Source organism: Dendrobates tinctorius, unplaced genomic scaffold (genome assembly GCF_039654945.1).
Source record: "Dendrobates tinctorius isolate UK_male_01 unplaced genomic scaffold, ASM3965494v1 ptg000440l, whole genome shotgun sequence".
Taxonomy (NCBI): Eukaryota; Metazoa; Chordata; class Amphibia; order Anura; family Dendrobatidae; genus Dendrobates; species Dendrobates tinctorius.
In genome coordinates, this window is record NW_027362103.1 from 510,069 (window position 1) to 525,986 (window position 15,918).

General features: G+C 48.0%; 1 protein-coding gene across 4 annotated transcripts in view; it reads right to left on the reverse strand.

The window, feature by feature from the left end:
• The window catches only part of ELMO3 (engulfment and cell motility 3), a 285,235-nt gene that overhangs the window by 194,982 nt on the left and 74,335 nt on the right, over window positions 1-15,918 (reverse strand). For 3 of the 4 annotated variants that reach the window (XM_073564250.1, XM_073564249.1, XM_073564247.1), the window contains exons 1-3: window positions 10,660-10,682; window positions 10,482-10,575; window positions 1,056-1,096 (exon numbers count right to left, since the gene is read on the reverse strand). In XM_073564250.1, coding sequence (XP_073420351.1) covers window positions 1,056-1,096; window positions 10,482-10,575; window positions 10,660-10,667 — 143 coding nt within the window. In that variant the 5' untranslated portion in view covers window positions 10,668-10,682. Of the gene's footprint in view, window positions 1-1,055; window positions 1,097-10,481; window positions 10,576-10,659; window positions 10,683-15,918 lie in introns of those variants that run through there. The other variant, XM_073564248.1, reaches the window with a different exon arrangement.

The window sequence follows — 15,918 nt, forward strand, 5'->3', positions numbered from 1 at the left end:
CGTGCCATTGACTGATAAGTTCATCTTTTAATCCATTCTTATTTTGTAATTGCCTGTATATATTGTAACTTGTCTCCTTTGTAACATCTTTTATATTTTCTGCCTATATTTTCTGGAGTAAATATATAAAATTTACTAGTTTCATTTTCCTTGCTCTATAAAAGTATTGCCACGTCCTCCGTGCTAAAACTACACTACCGTGTGGGTTGGTTCCTGACGCGATATTGATTGTATTGTAAAACGAGGAGCTGGTGGCAGCTAACTGTGTTCTGGGGTATTTGGGAGACTCTGGCAGTGATGGAACGGAGGTTTATGTGTGTATTTCCTGCATGAGAATGGAAATATACATACTGCCTTCACTGCAGAGTGCCCAATAGCCAGTACACAGCAAGGCAGCTTTTCTGGTGATTACTTATCCTAGGTGTAGTTCCCTGACTGACTGGAGGCTTAAGGGGGGTGCCAGAGGGCTGCAAGTTTCTAAACTGGAACTGGAAAGTGCGATTTAATAAATCCACACCTCCAGTTCATGACACTGCCTGAGCAGTTAGGGCAAGGATGCGGAACGAGAGTGGCTGCCTCAGCAATGAGGGTTGGGATGAGGAATGAGAGTGGATGCCATAGTGATCAGGGTCGGGATGGAGAACTATAGAGACGGCCTCAGCGATGAGGATCTGGATGGGAAGCAAGACTGAATGCCTCAGAATAAGGCCGGGGTCAGACTTGTGAGAAACTTGCTCGAGTCTCGCACGTCAATACCCGGCACTGCCGCTGGCATTCGGATCGGAGCGTTCAGCTGCACGTATTTCTACTTGTGGATTTAATAAAAAGAAGATTTACTAATAATTTGTCCCCTGTTTTTGCGCTCCTGCTGACCGGGTTTCATCCAGCTCTGCACCTCCCTTCCTCATCTGAGGCACCCGGCTGGAGCTGCATCATACCACCTAAAGCTGCGCTTGGCTGGCGCTCCCTTTTGACCAACCTAACCTTTGTCTGAACTGTATGGAAATAGACATCTGGTCACCCAATACTTAGGTCCCACAAACCCCATTACTTACGCGTCACACACGTCCTTCAAAACCGCTGACAGAGGTTTACTCTGCAAAAAGAACAGATATAACAAGGTTACATGGTAAAGGCTTAGATTTTAGTGACTGAAAAATAAAGCGAACACCACTTATAGCCAGGTCTATAATCAGCCAGGACCACAGTTTAATACATTCCATGCTGTCAGTACCAGCCTTCATCACATTAGTCCCACATCCTTTAGGGACTACATACCTATTTCTGCACCTGAATCTCTCTTTAATTTGGAAGGGACTAAGCGACAAATATGATTAAGGCTCTGGAGGAGCCGAAACGTCATTATTCGGTTTAGTCGCCATCCACCATCTTTGCTTGCACCCACTATTTGTTAATAAATTTACAATTTGCATGAGAATTTCCCTTGAGTTTGCGGTAAAAATTATTCAGGACAGTCTGAGCATAGGTCTCATGTATGTCTGTTGTGAGTTCATTTTCCCCTTCACCATTGAGGTCTGATGGATTCCCTCTTCTGGTGAAGGAAGGTAGTGAGGCTGATTACAAAGCACCTGAGCAGAATGATGATGACTGGGTGACTGGGATTGGTGACTGGATATAAGGCAGCCGACGCCCTTCTGCCTTGCGGGTGATTACTCTGAGGGATTCTTGGTGACCAGTCTGATTCCTGCTCCTCAAAAGCGAAGTTTTCTGCTCTACTTTTTGCATTTGTGTTTTGGTTTTGTTTTGCCTTGTTTTTCTGGATTTCTGCCTTTCCCTGCTGGGTGAACTGAATTCCTTTTTGCTCTGTCTTCAGATAATACCTGAGTACTGATATAGTCTTTTGAAGCCTAGCGTCTTCAGGGCTTTTTTCCCTATCAGTCTGTTGGCTCTTGTTTTTGAGATGGTTTTGGCGGATTGCAGACAGCAGCTTTTCTATTCTGTCCTACTTAGTTAGCTTGGGCCCCATCATTTGCTCAGCCTATCTTTCTATCTGTGTGAGTGTTTTTTCATCTTGCTTCACCGTCATTATATGTTGGGGGCTGCCTATTGCTTTGGGGTCTGCTCTGGGGCAGTTTAGATTTCCCTTTCTGTCTTTAGGCTATGTAGTTCTCCGGCTGTGATCGAGGGGTCTAGGGCACTGTAGGAACCCCCCACGACTACTGCTAGTTGTTGTTGTTAGGTTCAGGGGTCTGCAATCCGATAGCTGCCAAGTTCTCTGGTTTTCTGGACTTAGCTAGTATTTCTGTTTTTGCCTCCTACGGTGACTCATTCATAACAGAATCACCCGCCATACCGCAGATCCTAGGGTACTCAATAGCAGGAAAGAATTGTAAAAAAAAAAAAAAAAAGTTTGTATATTTTTTCCTCTATATCTCTGAGGCCGTAGGGGGAATTTTTTTTTTCTCTCAATGGAGATAAAGCAATTGTCTGATCGTGTGGAGCAGCTCGCTGCGGAAGTGCGGGGAATTTCCGCCTACCTTGCTCATTCACATGCTGCTGAACCAAAGATCCCTACTCCTGATGTGTTTTTTGGGGATCGGTCTAAATTTTTGAATTTCAAAAATAATTGTAAATTATTTTTTGCCTTGAAGCCTAACTCGTCAGGGAGCTCCGCGCAGCAGGTTAAAATTGTCATCTCTTTGCTGCGTGGCGATGCCCAGGATTGGGCGTTTTCTTTGAAACCAGATGATCCTATTCTGACTAATGTGAACGCATTCTTTCAAGCCTTGGGGTTGTTGTATGACAAACCTAATGCTATTGATCAGGCTGAAAAGACCCTGTTGGCATTGAGCCAGGGTCGAGATTCTGCAGAATTGTACTGTCAAAAATTCTGAAAGTGGGCGGTCCTTACTACCTGGAATGATAATGCCTTGGCAGCTCTCTTTCGGAAGGGTTTGTCAGAAGCCGCAAAAAAATATACTATGGTGGGATTTCCTGTTCCCTCTGGTCTTGACGATTCTATGTCATTAGCCATTCAGGTTGATAGGCGTTTACGTGAACGCAGGACTGCACGAGAGGTGTTGCCACCTGTTGAACAAGTGTCTGAACCTATGCAATGTGATAGAGTTTTGTCCAGGGAGCAACGTCAGGCGTTCAGAAGGCGTAATAAGTTGTGTTTTTTTTGTGGAGATGCCTTGCATATTATTTCTGTCTGTCCTAAACGAGAGAAACGTTTTGCACACACGTTTCCTGTGGGTGGTGTTCAACCTAAGTTTCTTCTGGCAATTACTCTGATCTGCTCCCTGTCCACATTTTCCACCAAGGCTTTTGTGGATTCGGGAGCAGCCCTGAATCTAATAGACTGGGATTTTGCTAAACGTTGTGGATTTCCGATGACATCTCTGCGGATGCCTATCCCTTTGAGGGGGATTGATGCTACTCCTTTGGCGAAAAATAAACCTCAGTTTTGGAAACAGGTGGTATTGCGGGTCGCCCCGGACCATCAAGAAAATTGCAGATTTTTGGTGTTGCATAATTTGCATGATACCATTGTTCTGGGGTTTCCCTGGTTGCAAATTCATAATCCAGTTTTGGATTGGAAATCTGTGTCTGTGGTGAGTTGGGGTTGTCGGTGTGCCCTTAGTGAGGCAACGGTTTTTTCCACCTCTCCTCAGTCGCATGATGTTCCTGACTATTTGGCGGACTTTTATGATGTATTTAGTGAGAATGAGTCTGCGTCTTTGCCTCCTCATAGGAGTTATGACTGTGCAATTGAACTGAGCCCGGGGTGTAAATTTCCTAAGGGTTGGCTCTTCAATTTATCTGTACCCGAGCATGAGGCTATGCGATCCTATATTAAGGAGGCGTTGGAGAAGGGTCATATTAGACCATCCTCTTCACCCTTAGGTGCCGGGTTTTTTTTTGTGGCCAAAAAGGATGGTTCATTAAGGCCTTGTATTGATTATCGTGCCCTCAACAAAATTACTATTAAATATCAGTATCCGTTACCCCTGATTTCGGATCTATTCTCCAGAGTTAAAGGTGCTTGCTGGTTTACCAAGCTTGACCTCAGGGGGGCGTATAATCTTATTCGCATTAAGCATGGGGATGAATGGAAGACGGCGTTTAATACTCCGGAGGGACATTTTGAGTACCTGGTGATGCCTTTTGGGCTCACTAATGCCCCTTCTGTCTTCCAGTGATTCATGAACGACATTTTACGAGACTTTGTGGATACATTTTTGATTATCTATCTGGATGATATTTTGATCTTCTCCAAGGATTGGGATTCTCATGTAGAACATGTTCGGACTGTGTTCCGGATCTTGAGGGAGAATTCCCTGTATGTCAAAGGATCGAAATGCCTTTTTGGGGTACAGAGGATTTCATTTTTGGGATTTATTTTGTCTCCGTCAACTATTGAAATGGACCCGGCCAAGGTACAGGCCATTTATGATTGGGTTCAGCCCACTTCTTTGAAGGCCCTCCAGAAGTTTTTGGGTTTTGCTAATTTTTATCGGAAATTTATAGCAAAATTTTCTAGTATTGCCAAGCCATTGACTGATCTGACTAAAAAGGGTGCTGATGTGTTGAATTGGTCTCCGGAGGCTGTTTCTTCCTTTCAGGAGCTGAAGCGAAGATTCACTTCTGCCCCGGTTTTGCAGCAACCTGATGTCTCACTCCCGTTCCAGGTAGAGGTGGACGCTTCTGAGATTGGTGCAGGAGCTGTTTTGTCCCAAAAGGATCCTGTAACATCTAAAATGAATCCCTGTGCTTTCTTTTCCCGAAAGTTCTCGCCATCTGAACGTAACTATGATGTGGGGAATCGGGAACTGTTAGCCATGAAATGGGCATTTGAGGAGTGGAGACATTGGTTGGAGGGAGCTAAACACCAAGTCGTGGTCCTCACTGACCACAAGAATTTGATTTACCTGGAGTTGGCCAAACGCTTGAACCCTAGACAGGCTAGGTGGGCCTTGTTTTTTACACGTTTTGATTTTGTGGTCTCTTTTCTTCCTGGCACTAAGAATGTTAAGGCAGACGCCCTCTCTAGGAGCTTCTTTGCTGATTCTCCTGTGGTGACCAAGCCTGCTACCATCTTAGGCGAAGGGGTAGTTCTTTCTGCCATCTCGCCCGATTTGAGACGTGCTCTGGAAGAATTTCAGGAGGACAAACCTAAGTGTTGTCCCAGTGGAAAGTTGTATGTTCCTGACCAGTGGAAAAAGAGAGTGATGTCTGAAGTTCATTGCTCTGCATTGGCTGGTCATCCAGGTATTTTTGGTACTAGAGATCTGGTGAGTTGGTCTTTTTGGTGGCCCGCCTTGTCTCGTGATGTCAGGAATTTTGTGCAGTCCTGTGGGACTTGCTCCCGGTCTAAACCTTGTTCTCGCTCTAGTGGGTTGTTGATGCCTTTGCCGGTCCCCAGGAGGCCATGGACCCATATTTCAATGGATTTCATCTCTGACATGCCTGTCTCTCAGAGAATGACTGTTATTTGGGTGATTTGTGATAGGTTCTCTAAGATGGTTCATCTTGTACCACTCCCTACGTTGCCATCTTCCTCTGAGTTGGTGCCCCTGTTTTTGCAACAGGTGGTTCGCTTGCACGGGTTTCCTGAGAACATTGTATCTGACAGAGGAGTTCAATTTGTGTCTAGATTTTGGAGGACTTTCTGTTCCAAGCTGGGAATTTAGTTGTCCTTCTCCTCTGCTTTTCACCCTCAGACCAATGGGCAGACGGAGAGAACAAACCAGACCTTGGAGTCGTATTTGAGATGTTTTATTTCCGCTGATCAGGATGATTGGGTTTCATTTTTGCCCTTGGCCGAATTTGCTTTAAATGATAGAGCTAGCTCTGCCTCTTTGATGTCACCTTTTTTTTGTAACTTTGGGTTTCATCCTCGATTTTCTTCAGGGCAGGTGGAGCCTTCTGCCTGCCCAGGTGTTGACAATGTGGTGGAGAGAATGCACCAGATCTTGGACCAAGTGGTGGATAAGTTATCTCTCTCCCAGGAAAAGGCCCAGCGGTTTTCCAACCGACATAGGACCATTGGTCTCCAGTTTAAGGTTGGTGATATGGTTTGGTTATCATCAAAAAATATCGCTATGAAGGTGGCTTCTCCTAAGTTTAAGCCTAGATTTATTGGACCTTACAAGATTTTGGAGATTATTAATCCGGTCTCTTTTTGTTTGGCTCTTCCTGTCACATTTAAAATTCATAATGTGTTTCATAAGTCCTTGTTGAAGAGGTTTGTTGAACCAGTTGTTCCTGGGGTGGCACCTCCGGACCCTGTATTAGTTGAAGGTAACATGGAATATGAGGTAGAGAAGATACTGGATTCCCGTCTGGCTAGACGGAGACTCCAGTATTTGGTTAAGTGGAAGGGTTATGGTCAGGAGGATAATTCTTGGGTCTCTGCCTCTGATATTCATGCCAAAAGATTGGTGCGTGCCTTTCATCGGGCTCACCCTGATCGCCCTGGTGGCGTGGATGAGGGTTCGGTGACCCCTCCTCAAGGGGGAGGTACTGTTGTGAGTTCATTTTCCCCTTCACCATTGAGGTCTGATGAACTCCCTCTTCTGGTGAAGGAAGGTAGTGAGGCTGAATACAAAGCACCTGAGCAGAATGATGACTGGGTGACTGGGATTGGTGACTGGATATAAGGCAGCCGACGCCCTTCTGCCTTGCGGGTGATTACTCTGAGGGATTCTTGGTGACCAGTCTGATTCCTGCTCCTCAAAAGCGAAGTTTTCTGCTCTACTTTTTGCATTTGTGTTTTGGTTTGGTTTTGCCTTGTTTTTCTGGATTTCTGCCTTTCCCTGCTGGGTGAGCTGAATTCCTTTTTGCTCTGTCTTCAGATAATACCTGAGTACTGATATAGTCTTTTGAAGCCTAGCGTCTTCAGGGTTTTTTTTCCCTATCAGTCTGTTGGCTCTTGTTTTTGAGAGGGTTTTGGCGGATTGCAAACAGCAGCTTTTCTATTCTGTCCTATTTAGTTAGCTTGGGCCCCATCATTTGCTCAGCCTATCTTTCTATCTGTGTGAGTGTTTTTTCATCTTGCTTCACCGTCATTATATGTTGGGGGCTGCCTATTGCTTTGGGGTCTGCTCTGGGGCAGTTTAGATTTCCCTTTCTGTCTTTAGGCTATGTAGTTCTCCAGCTGTGATCGAGGGGGTCTAGGGCACCGTAGGAACCCCCCACGGCTACTGCTAGTTGTTGTTGTTAGGTTCAGGGGTCTGCAATCCGATAGCTGCCAACTTCTCTGGTTTTCTGGACTTAGCTAGTATTTCTGTTTTTGCCTCCTACGGTGATTCATTCATAACATATGTCCATGAGGAAGCCAGGACCAGGTCCAGAGACCCACAAGCGGTCTGTGACTCACGGTTCTTGCTGGGACTGTGACACAAAGATGAGTAAAAGCAGCATTAGGGTTAATTAGGTTACGGTCCCAATTTGGGGGGTGAATTCTTGTTAACTGCATCTCTAGAAACCCAGTCCCCGGGATGAATGCTTTAACTTGGATTTTTCCATTGTGACTCTGCACGTTATGTTTTCTCCTCCACATTTTATGGGTTTGTCTCTGAAGTGACATACAGTATGTATTTGTTTGAATGTATGACCAGCAGTAACTTAGCATCTGTTCTAGGCTACAACTCTTCACAAAGGTCATGACCTATGTTATCCTGAGAAAAAGATAGATTTCCTGGTCTCAACCCCAGGGGGCCTTCCTGAGAACACACAGAATTGGAAACATTTCACACCTCCAAGTGTATTTGATGGGGAGACGCCAAATTGCAGCCTGACACTATTTACTATGAGAAAGAAAAGTTATAAAAACAGCATTCAGAGAAAAATAATGTATTCATTGGTAGAGTCACCATGATCCAGTCACAAACCAGCAATTAGAATATTAACCTGAGAGGCTGGTCCAGAAATCTGATCTCCAGGTTAAATCTATAAATTAGGCCTTTACACAAAGAAAGATGTTCACAGACTGAGGGGCAGCCAAGCTGGTGTGAGCCATTCCATATTCATCCCCCACTCTGGGAGCAGAATGCCAGACTGCAAAGTTTAGATATTTCTGTAAGTTTCTCACTTTTATTTTTATAATTGTTTTGCATATTTGTATGTCACTTTTTATTTCCATAGTTTTATATCCTTTTATTGTAAGCACTGCACCTTTTCTATTAAAGCTTAAAACTTTAATACCATATATACTAGTGTATAAGCCAAGATATTCAGCCCATTTTTGGGGGCTGAAAGTCCCCCTCTCGGCTTATACACGAGCCATATACCTGGGGGTCGGCAGGGGAGGGGGAGCGGGGGTGTCAGATCATACTGACCTTCCTGGCGCGGTCTCTGCAGGCCACCCCCCGCTTCACCCACAGTCTCCCTTTCTTCCTTCAGCCGTCATGTGGTACCGGTCATTAAACTCATGAATTTGCACATATTCATGAGTTTAATGAGCAGTACCACGTGACCGCTAAAGGAAGGGAGAAGCGGGGGGGGGCCGCAGAGACCGCGCCAGGAGGGGGTAAGTATATCCAATATTCACCTGTCCCCGGTCCATCGCTGCTTGCTGCTGTCTGCTGCGTCCTCTGTCAGTGATGTTTAGGCAGCAGAGGGCGCGATGACGTGGTTAGTGCGTGACGTGTCCTCTGCTGCCTGAACGTCACAGACAGAGGACGCGGCAGACAGCAGCATGCAGCGATGGACCGGGGACAGTTGAATATCTCAGGTGCTGGGTCCTGAGCCAGCGGTGACACTGGCACCTGTCCCCCATAGCGCATCGGTGTCTCCGCCTGCTCAGGACCCGATACCTGGCCCCCAGCGACGAGAGGCGATTATGTCTTTTATTTTTTTTTGCAGCAGTGGCAGCATATGGGGCATAATCTATGGAGCATCTTATGGAGGCATAATCTATGGAGCATCTTACGGGGCATAATCTATGGAGCATTTTATGGAGCATCTCATGGGGGCATAATCTATGGCGCATCTTATGGAGCACCATCTATGGAGCATTTTATGGAGCATCTTATGGGGGCATACTCTATGGAGCATCTTATGGAGCCATAACCTTTATGGAGCAGCATATGGGGCATATTATTCTATGGAGCATCTTATGGGGCCATTATTAACCTTTGTGCAGCATTATATGGGGTGTATTTTGTATGGAGCATCTTATGGGGCCATCATAAACTGTATGGAGCATTATATGGGGCTTCTGATTCAATATGGATAATCAAAAACATTTAATCTACTGATGTCTCAATTTATTTTACTTTTATTGGTATCTATTTTTATTTTTGAAATGTACCAGTAGCTGCTGCATTTTCCACCCTAGGCTTATATGCGAGTCAATAAGTTTCCCAGTTTTTTGTGGCAAAATTAGGGGGGGTCGACTTATACTCGGGTCAGCTTATACACTAGTATATACGGTAAGTTTGAACCTTATATGCTCTAAAGAATCCATAGCCTTAGAGTGTGTGATCCTAGTGATTGGCATATAGTAGAAGTATTTCCGGGACTCATCGCTCGTATGTTCAGTGAGTGGTGGCAGCATGTGTATGAAGCGGGTGTGTGGTCTGTGTCGGGGTGTGATTTATGCTCCCACTGCAGCATAGAACAGAGACACAAAAAGAAAACACAGAATGACAAATGTGCAGAAATACCCTGCAGTAACAAATATGACAGTAATCAGCAAGTGCTGGTAAAAAGATGGCAACAAATACAGGGTATTTAGTAGATACTTTTTTTGCAAAAAAATGTATACCAAGCTACTCCACCTCATCAAGGTAACCCTTAATGGAGCAGTCCCTATCTAATTGTATTTAAAACCTGAACATATGAACAGTGTCTAAATGAACAGGATTCAGACAGGCACTTCCTAGTATGGGCACGTGGTGTAAGACAGCTCTTTATGTGCATGTCACACGAGAGGGGTGGGGTCTCTCAAACCATGCATAAGCAATGAAAAAAAGGGATTAAAAACACATGTGATATGCAGAAATGTGAACAAGTCGGTGGGACAGTGATCACACCACCCACTGACTGAAACACAAAAAGAAAACACAGAATGACAAATGTGCAGAAATACCCTGCAGTAACAAATATGACAGTGATCAGACATCTTTTTACCAGCACTTTCTGATTACTGTCATATTTGTTACTGCAGGGTATTTCTGCACATTTGTCATTCTGTGTTTTCTTTTTGTGTTTCAGTCATTGGGTGGTGTGAACACTGTCCGACCAACTTGTTGACATTTGTGCATATCACATGTGTTTTTAAGCATAGAACAGAGGTTGAGTGCTGGACGGAGTGAGAGGAGATAGATTAACCCTTTAAGGCGCAACCTCAAGTCACGTGCTGAGAAGTGGGTACATGACAGTCTCCTATATATCAAATGCAATTAATAAAATGAGGAATAAATGATGTCAGTTCTTAAACTTGAAGACATCTGATCCGGCCTAACACGGACAGTGTGGGATGGTATGCACCTGAGCTAAGCATGGACGCTCACCTGGTTAAGCTCGATAAGTTGGGGGTACGCGCCCATCATCTGGATGGCAATTTTCACGATATTCTTTGTGGGCTCCATCATTCCCAGTTGACAACTGCAATAATAACAGTATTACAGAAACATATTAAGTTGTGAGAAGTTTGCGGCTCACACAATTATCCCCATTACTTGGACTTACCTTGGCATTCTGGGCACCAGACACTTGAGATTTTTGCCTATTTATGCAAATTTAACATAATCTTGTTCAATATTTGATACACTTTCAATAATTCTTAAAAATAAATCATCTGTCTAAAAAAGTGTCTCCACTTTTAACTCCACCCGATACTGTAGTAAAATAAAGACTTTAATTGCAACTTAACAAAAACACAAATCTGGATAAATCCCCTTTGCCATAAATGAAAACATAGTATTTGAAAAGTGCTGCAATCAATGGAGAAACCTAAAAAAGTCACAAACATTTGTTCAAAAATGGGGCGCCAAAGAGAGCTGCCGCAGAAGTCTTCATGCACGCCTCCAATTTGTCTGCTTCCTATGCTGATCACCTGCATACACCGGTGTTGTACAGCTGAGATTAGCAAATGCTCATGACTGCAGGGGAGTAAGATTTGGCTCAAAGTGGGTGAACAGAGCTGTTTCTGGCAACCAGTTCCAATTATTGTCTGATACAAGATTAGGGTACACAGTACAAGGGGAAACGCTGTACAGAGTCATTTATTGCAATATGAGGTGAAAAAGATGGATACCAGAGCAGCAAGAACCAGATTGTCCACAATAAAGGATACATAACGTACAGAGAGGCTGACTGCAGAGAGCGGCAGGAGAAAAGGGTACCAGAAGAGGAGCCGGAGTACACAGCACAGGGCACATGGGGTACAGAGGATGACTGCAGAGAGAGGCAGGAGAGATGGGTACCAGAAGAGGAGCCGGAGTACACAGCACAGGGCACATGGGGTACAGAGGATGACTGCAGAGAGAGGCAGGAGAGATGGGTAACAGAGGAAGAGGAGTCGGGGAACACAGCACAGGGCACATGGGGTATAGAGGATGACTGCAGAGAGAGGCAGGAGAGATGGGTACCAGAAGAGGAGCCGGAGTACACAGCACAGGGCACATGGGGTACAGAGGATGACTGCAGAGAGAGGCAGGAGAGATGGGTAACAGAGGAAGAGGAGTCGGGGAACACAGCACAGGGCACATGGGGTATAGAGGATGACTGCAGAGAAAGGCAGGAGAAATGGGTACCAGAGGAAGAGGAGCCGGAGTACACAGCACAGGGCACATGGGGTACAGAGGATGACTGCAGAGAGAGGCAGGAGAGATGGGTACCAGAAGAGGAGCTGGAGTACACAGCACAGGGCACATGGGGTACAGAGGATGACTGCAGAGAGAGGCAGGAGAGATGGGTACCAGAAGAGGAGCTGGAGTACACAGCACAGGGCACATGGGGTACAGAGGATGACTGCAGAGAGAGGCAGGAGAGATGGGTACCAGGAGAGGAGCTGGAGTACACAGCACAGGGCACATGGGGTATAGAGGATGACTGCAGAGAGAGGCAGGAGAGATGGGTACCAGAAGAGGAGCCGGAGTACACAGAACAGGGCACATGGGGTATAGAGGATGACTGCAGAGAGAGGCAGGAGAGATGGGTAACAGAAGAGGAGCCGGAGTACACAGCACAGGGCACATGGGGTACAGAGGATGACTGCAGAGAGAGGCAGGAGAGATGGGTAACAGAGGAAGAGGAGTCGGGGAACACAGCACAGGGCACATGGGGTATAGAGGATGACTGCAGAGAAAGGCAGGAGAAATGGGTACCAGAGGAAGAGGAGCCGGAGTACACAGCACAGGGCACATGGGGTACAGAGGATGACTGCAGAGAGAGGCAGGAGAGATGGGTAACAGAGGAAGAGGAGTCGGGGAACACAGCACAGGGCACATGGGGTATAGAGGATGACTGCAGAGAAAGGCAGGAGAAATGGGTACCAGAGGAAGAGGAGCCGGAGTACACAGCACAGGGCACATGGGGTACAGAGGATGACTGCAGAGAGAGGCAGGAGAGATGGGTACCAGAAGAGGAGCTGGAGTACACAGCACAGGGCACATGGGGTACAGAGGATGACTGCAGAGAGAGGCAGGAGAGATGGGTACCAGAAGAGGAGCTGGAGTACACAGCACAGGGCACATGGGGTACAGAGGATGACTGCAGAGAGAGGCAGGAGAGATGGGTACCAGGAGAGGAGCTGGAGTACACAGCACAGGGCACATGGGGTATAGAGGATGACTGCAGAGAGAGGCAGGAGAGATGGGTACCAGAAGAGGAGCCGGAGTACACAGAACAGGGCACATGGGGTATAGAGGATGACTGCAGAGAGAGGCAGGAGAGATGGGTACCAGAAGAGGAGCCGGAGTACACAGAACAGGGCACATGGGGTATAGAGGATGACTGCAGAGAGAGGCAGGAGAGATGGGTACCAGAAGAGGAGCTGGAGTACACGGCACAGGGCACATGGGGTACAGAGGATGACTGCAGAGAGAGGCAGGAGAGATGGGTACCAGAAGAGGAGCCGGAGTACACAGCACAGGGCACATGGGGTACAGAGGATGACTGCAGAGAGAGGCAGGAGAGATGGGTACCAGAAGAGGAGCCGGAGTACACAGCCAGGGCACATGGGGTATAGAGAATGACTGCAGAGAGAGGCAGGAGAGATGGGTACCAGAAGAGGAGCCGGAGTACACAGCACAGGGCACATGGGGTACAGAGGATGACTGCAGAGAGAGGCAGGAGAGATGGGTACCAGAAGAGGAGCCGGAGTACACAGCCAGGGCACATGGTGTATAGAGAATGACTGCAGAGAGAGGCAGGAGAGATGGGTACCAGAAGAGGAGCCGAAGTACACAGCACAGGGCACATGGGGTACAGAGGATGACTGCAGAGAGAGGCAGGAGAGATGGGTACCAGAAGAGGAGCCGGAGTACACAGAACAGGGCACATGGGGTATAGAGGATGACTGCAGAGAGAGGCAGGAGAGATGGGTACCAGGAGAGGAGCTGGAGTACACAGCACAGGGCACATGGGGTACAGAGGATGACTGCAGAGAGAGGCAGGAGAGATGGGTAACAGAAGAGGAGCTGGAGTACACAGCACAGGGCACATGGGGTACAGAGGATGACTGCAGAGAGAGGCAGGAGAGATGGGTACCAGAAGAGGAGCCGGAGTACACAGCACAGGGCACATGGGGTATAGAGGATGACTGCAGAGAGAGGCAGGAGAGATGGGTACCAGAAGAGGAGCCGGAGTACACAGCACAGGGCACATGGGGTACAGAGGATGACTGCAGAGAGAGGCAGGAGAGATGGGTACCAGAAGAGGAGCTGGAGTACACAGCACAGGGCACATGGGGTACAGAGGATGACTGCAGAGAGAGGCAGGAGAGATGGGTACCAGGAGAGGAGCTGGAGTATACAGCACAGGGCACATGGGGTATAGAGGATGACTGCAGAGAGAGGCAGGAGAGATGGGTACCAGAAGAGGAGCTGGAGTACACAACACAGGGCACATGGGGTACAGAGGATGACTGCAGAGAGAGGCAGGAGAGATGGGTACCAGAAGTGGAGCTGGAGTACACAGCACAGGGCACATGGGGTACAGAGGATGACTGCAGAGAGAGGCAGGAGAGATGGGTACCAGAAGAGGAGCTGGAGTACACAGCACAGGGCACATGGGGTACAGAGGATGACTGCAGAGAGAGGCAGGAGAGATGGGTACCAGGAGAGGAGCTGGAGTACACAGCACAGGGCACATGGGGTATAGAGGATGACTGCAGAGAGAGGCAGGAGAGATGGGTACCAGAAGAGGAGCCGGAGTACACAGAACAGGGCACATGGGGTATAGAGGATGACTGCAGAGAGAGGCAGGAGAGATGGGTACCAGAAGAGGAGCCGGAGTACACAGCACAGGGCACATGGGGTACAGAGGATGACTGCAGAGAGAGGCAGGAGAGATGGGTACCAGGAGAGGAGCTGGAGTACACAGCACAGGGCACATGGGGTACAGAGGATGACTGCAGAGAGAGGCAGGAGAGATGGGTACCAGGAGAGGAGCCGGACTACACAGCACAGGGCACATGGGGTATAGAGGATGACTGCAGAGAGAGGCAGGAGAGATGGGTACTAGAAGAGGAGCCGGAGTACACAGCACAGGGCACATGGGGTTTAGAGGATGACTGCAGAGAGAGGCAGGAGAGATGGGTACCAGGAGAGGAGCTGGAGTACACAGCACAGGGCACATGGGGTACAGAGGATGACTGCAGAGAGAGGCAGGAGAGATGAGTACCAGAAGAGGAGCTGGAGTACACAGCACAGGGCACATGGGGTACAGAGGATGACTGCAGAGAGAGGCAGGAGAGATGGGTACCAGAAGAGGAGCCGGAGTACACAGCACAGGGCACATGGGGTATAGAGGATGACTGCAGAGAGAGGCAGGAGAGATGGGTACCAGAAGAGGAGCCGGAGTACACAGCACAGGGCACATGGGGTACAGAGGATGACTGCAGAGAGAGGCAGGAGAGATGGGTACCAGAAGAGGAGCTGGAGTACACAGCACAGGGCACATGGGGTACAGAGGATGACTGCAGAGAGAGGCAGGAGAGATGGGTACCAGGAGAGGAGCTGGAGTATACAGCACAGGGCACATGGGGTATAGAGGATGACTGCAGAGAGAGGCAGGAGAGATGGGTACCAGAAGAGGAGCTGGAGTACACAGCACAGGGCACATGGGGTACAGAGGATGACTGCAGAGAGAGGCAGGAGAGATGGGTACCAGAAGTGGAGCTGGAGTACACAGCACAGGGCACATGGGGTACAGAGGATGACTGCAGAGAGAGGCAGGAGAGATGGGTACCAGAAGAGGAGCTGGAGTACACAGCACAGGGCACATGGGGTACAGAGGATGACTGCAGAGAGAGGCAGGAGAGATGGGTACCAGGAGAGGAGCTGGAGTACACAGCACAGGGCACATGGGGTATAGAGGATGACTGCAGAGAGAGGCAGGAGAGATGGGTACCAGAAGAGGAGCCGGAGTACACAGAACAGGGCACATGGGGTATAGAGGATGACTGCAGAGAGAGGCAGGAGAGATGGGTACCAGAAGAGGAGCCGGAGTACACAGCACAGGGCACATGGGGTACAGAGGATGACTGCAGAGAGAGGCAGGAGAGATGGGTACCAGGAGAGGAGCTGGAGTACACAGCACAGGGCACATGGGGTACAGAGGATGACTGCAGAGAGAGGCAGGAGAGATGGGTACCAGGAGAGGAGCCGGACTACACAGCACAGGGCACATGGGGTATAGAGGATGACTGCAGAGAGAGGCAGGAGAGATGGGTACTAGAAGAGGAGCCGGAGTACACAGCACAGGGCACATGGGGTTTAGAGG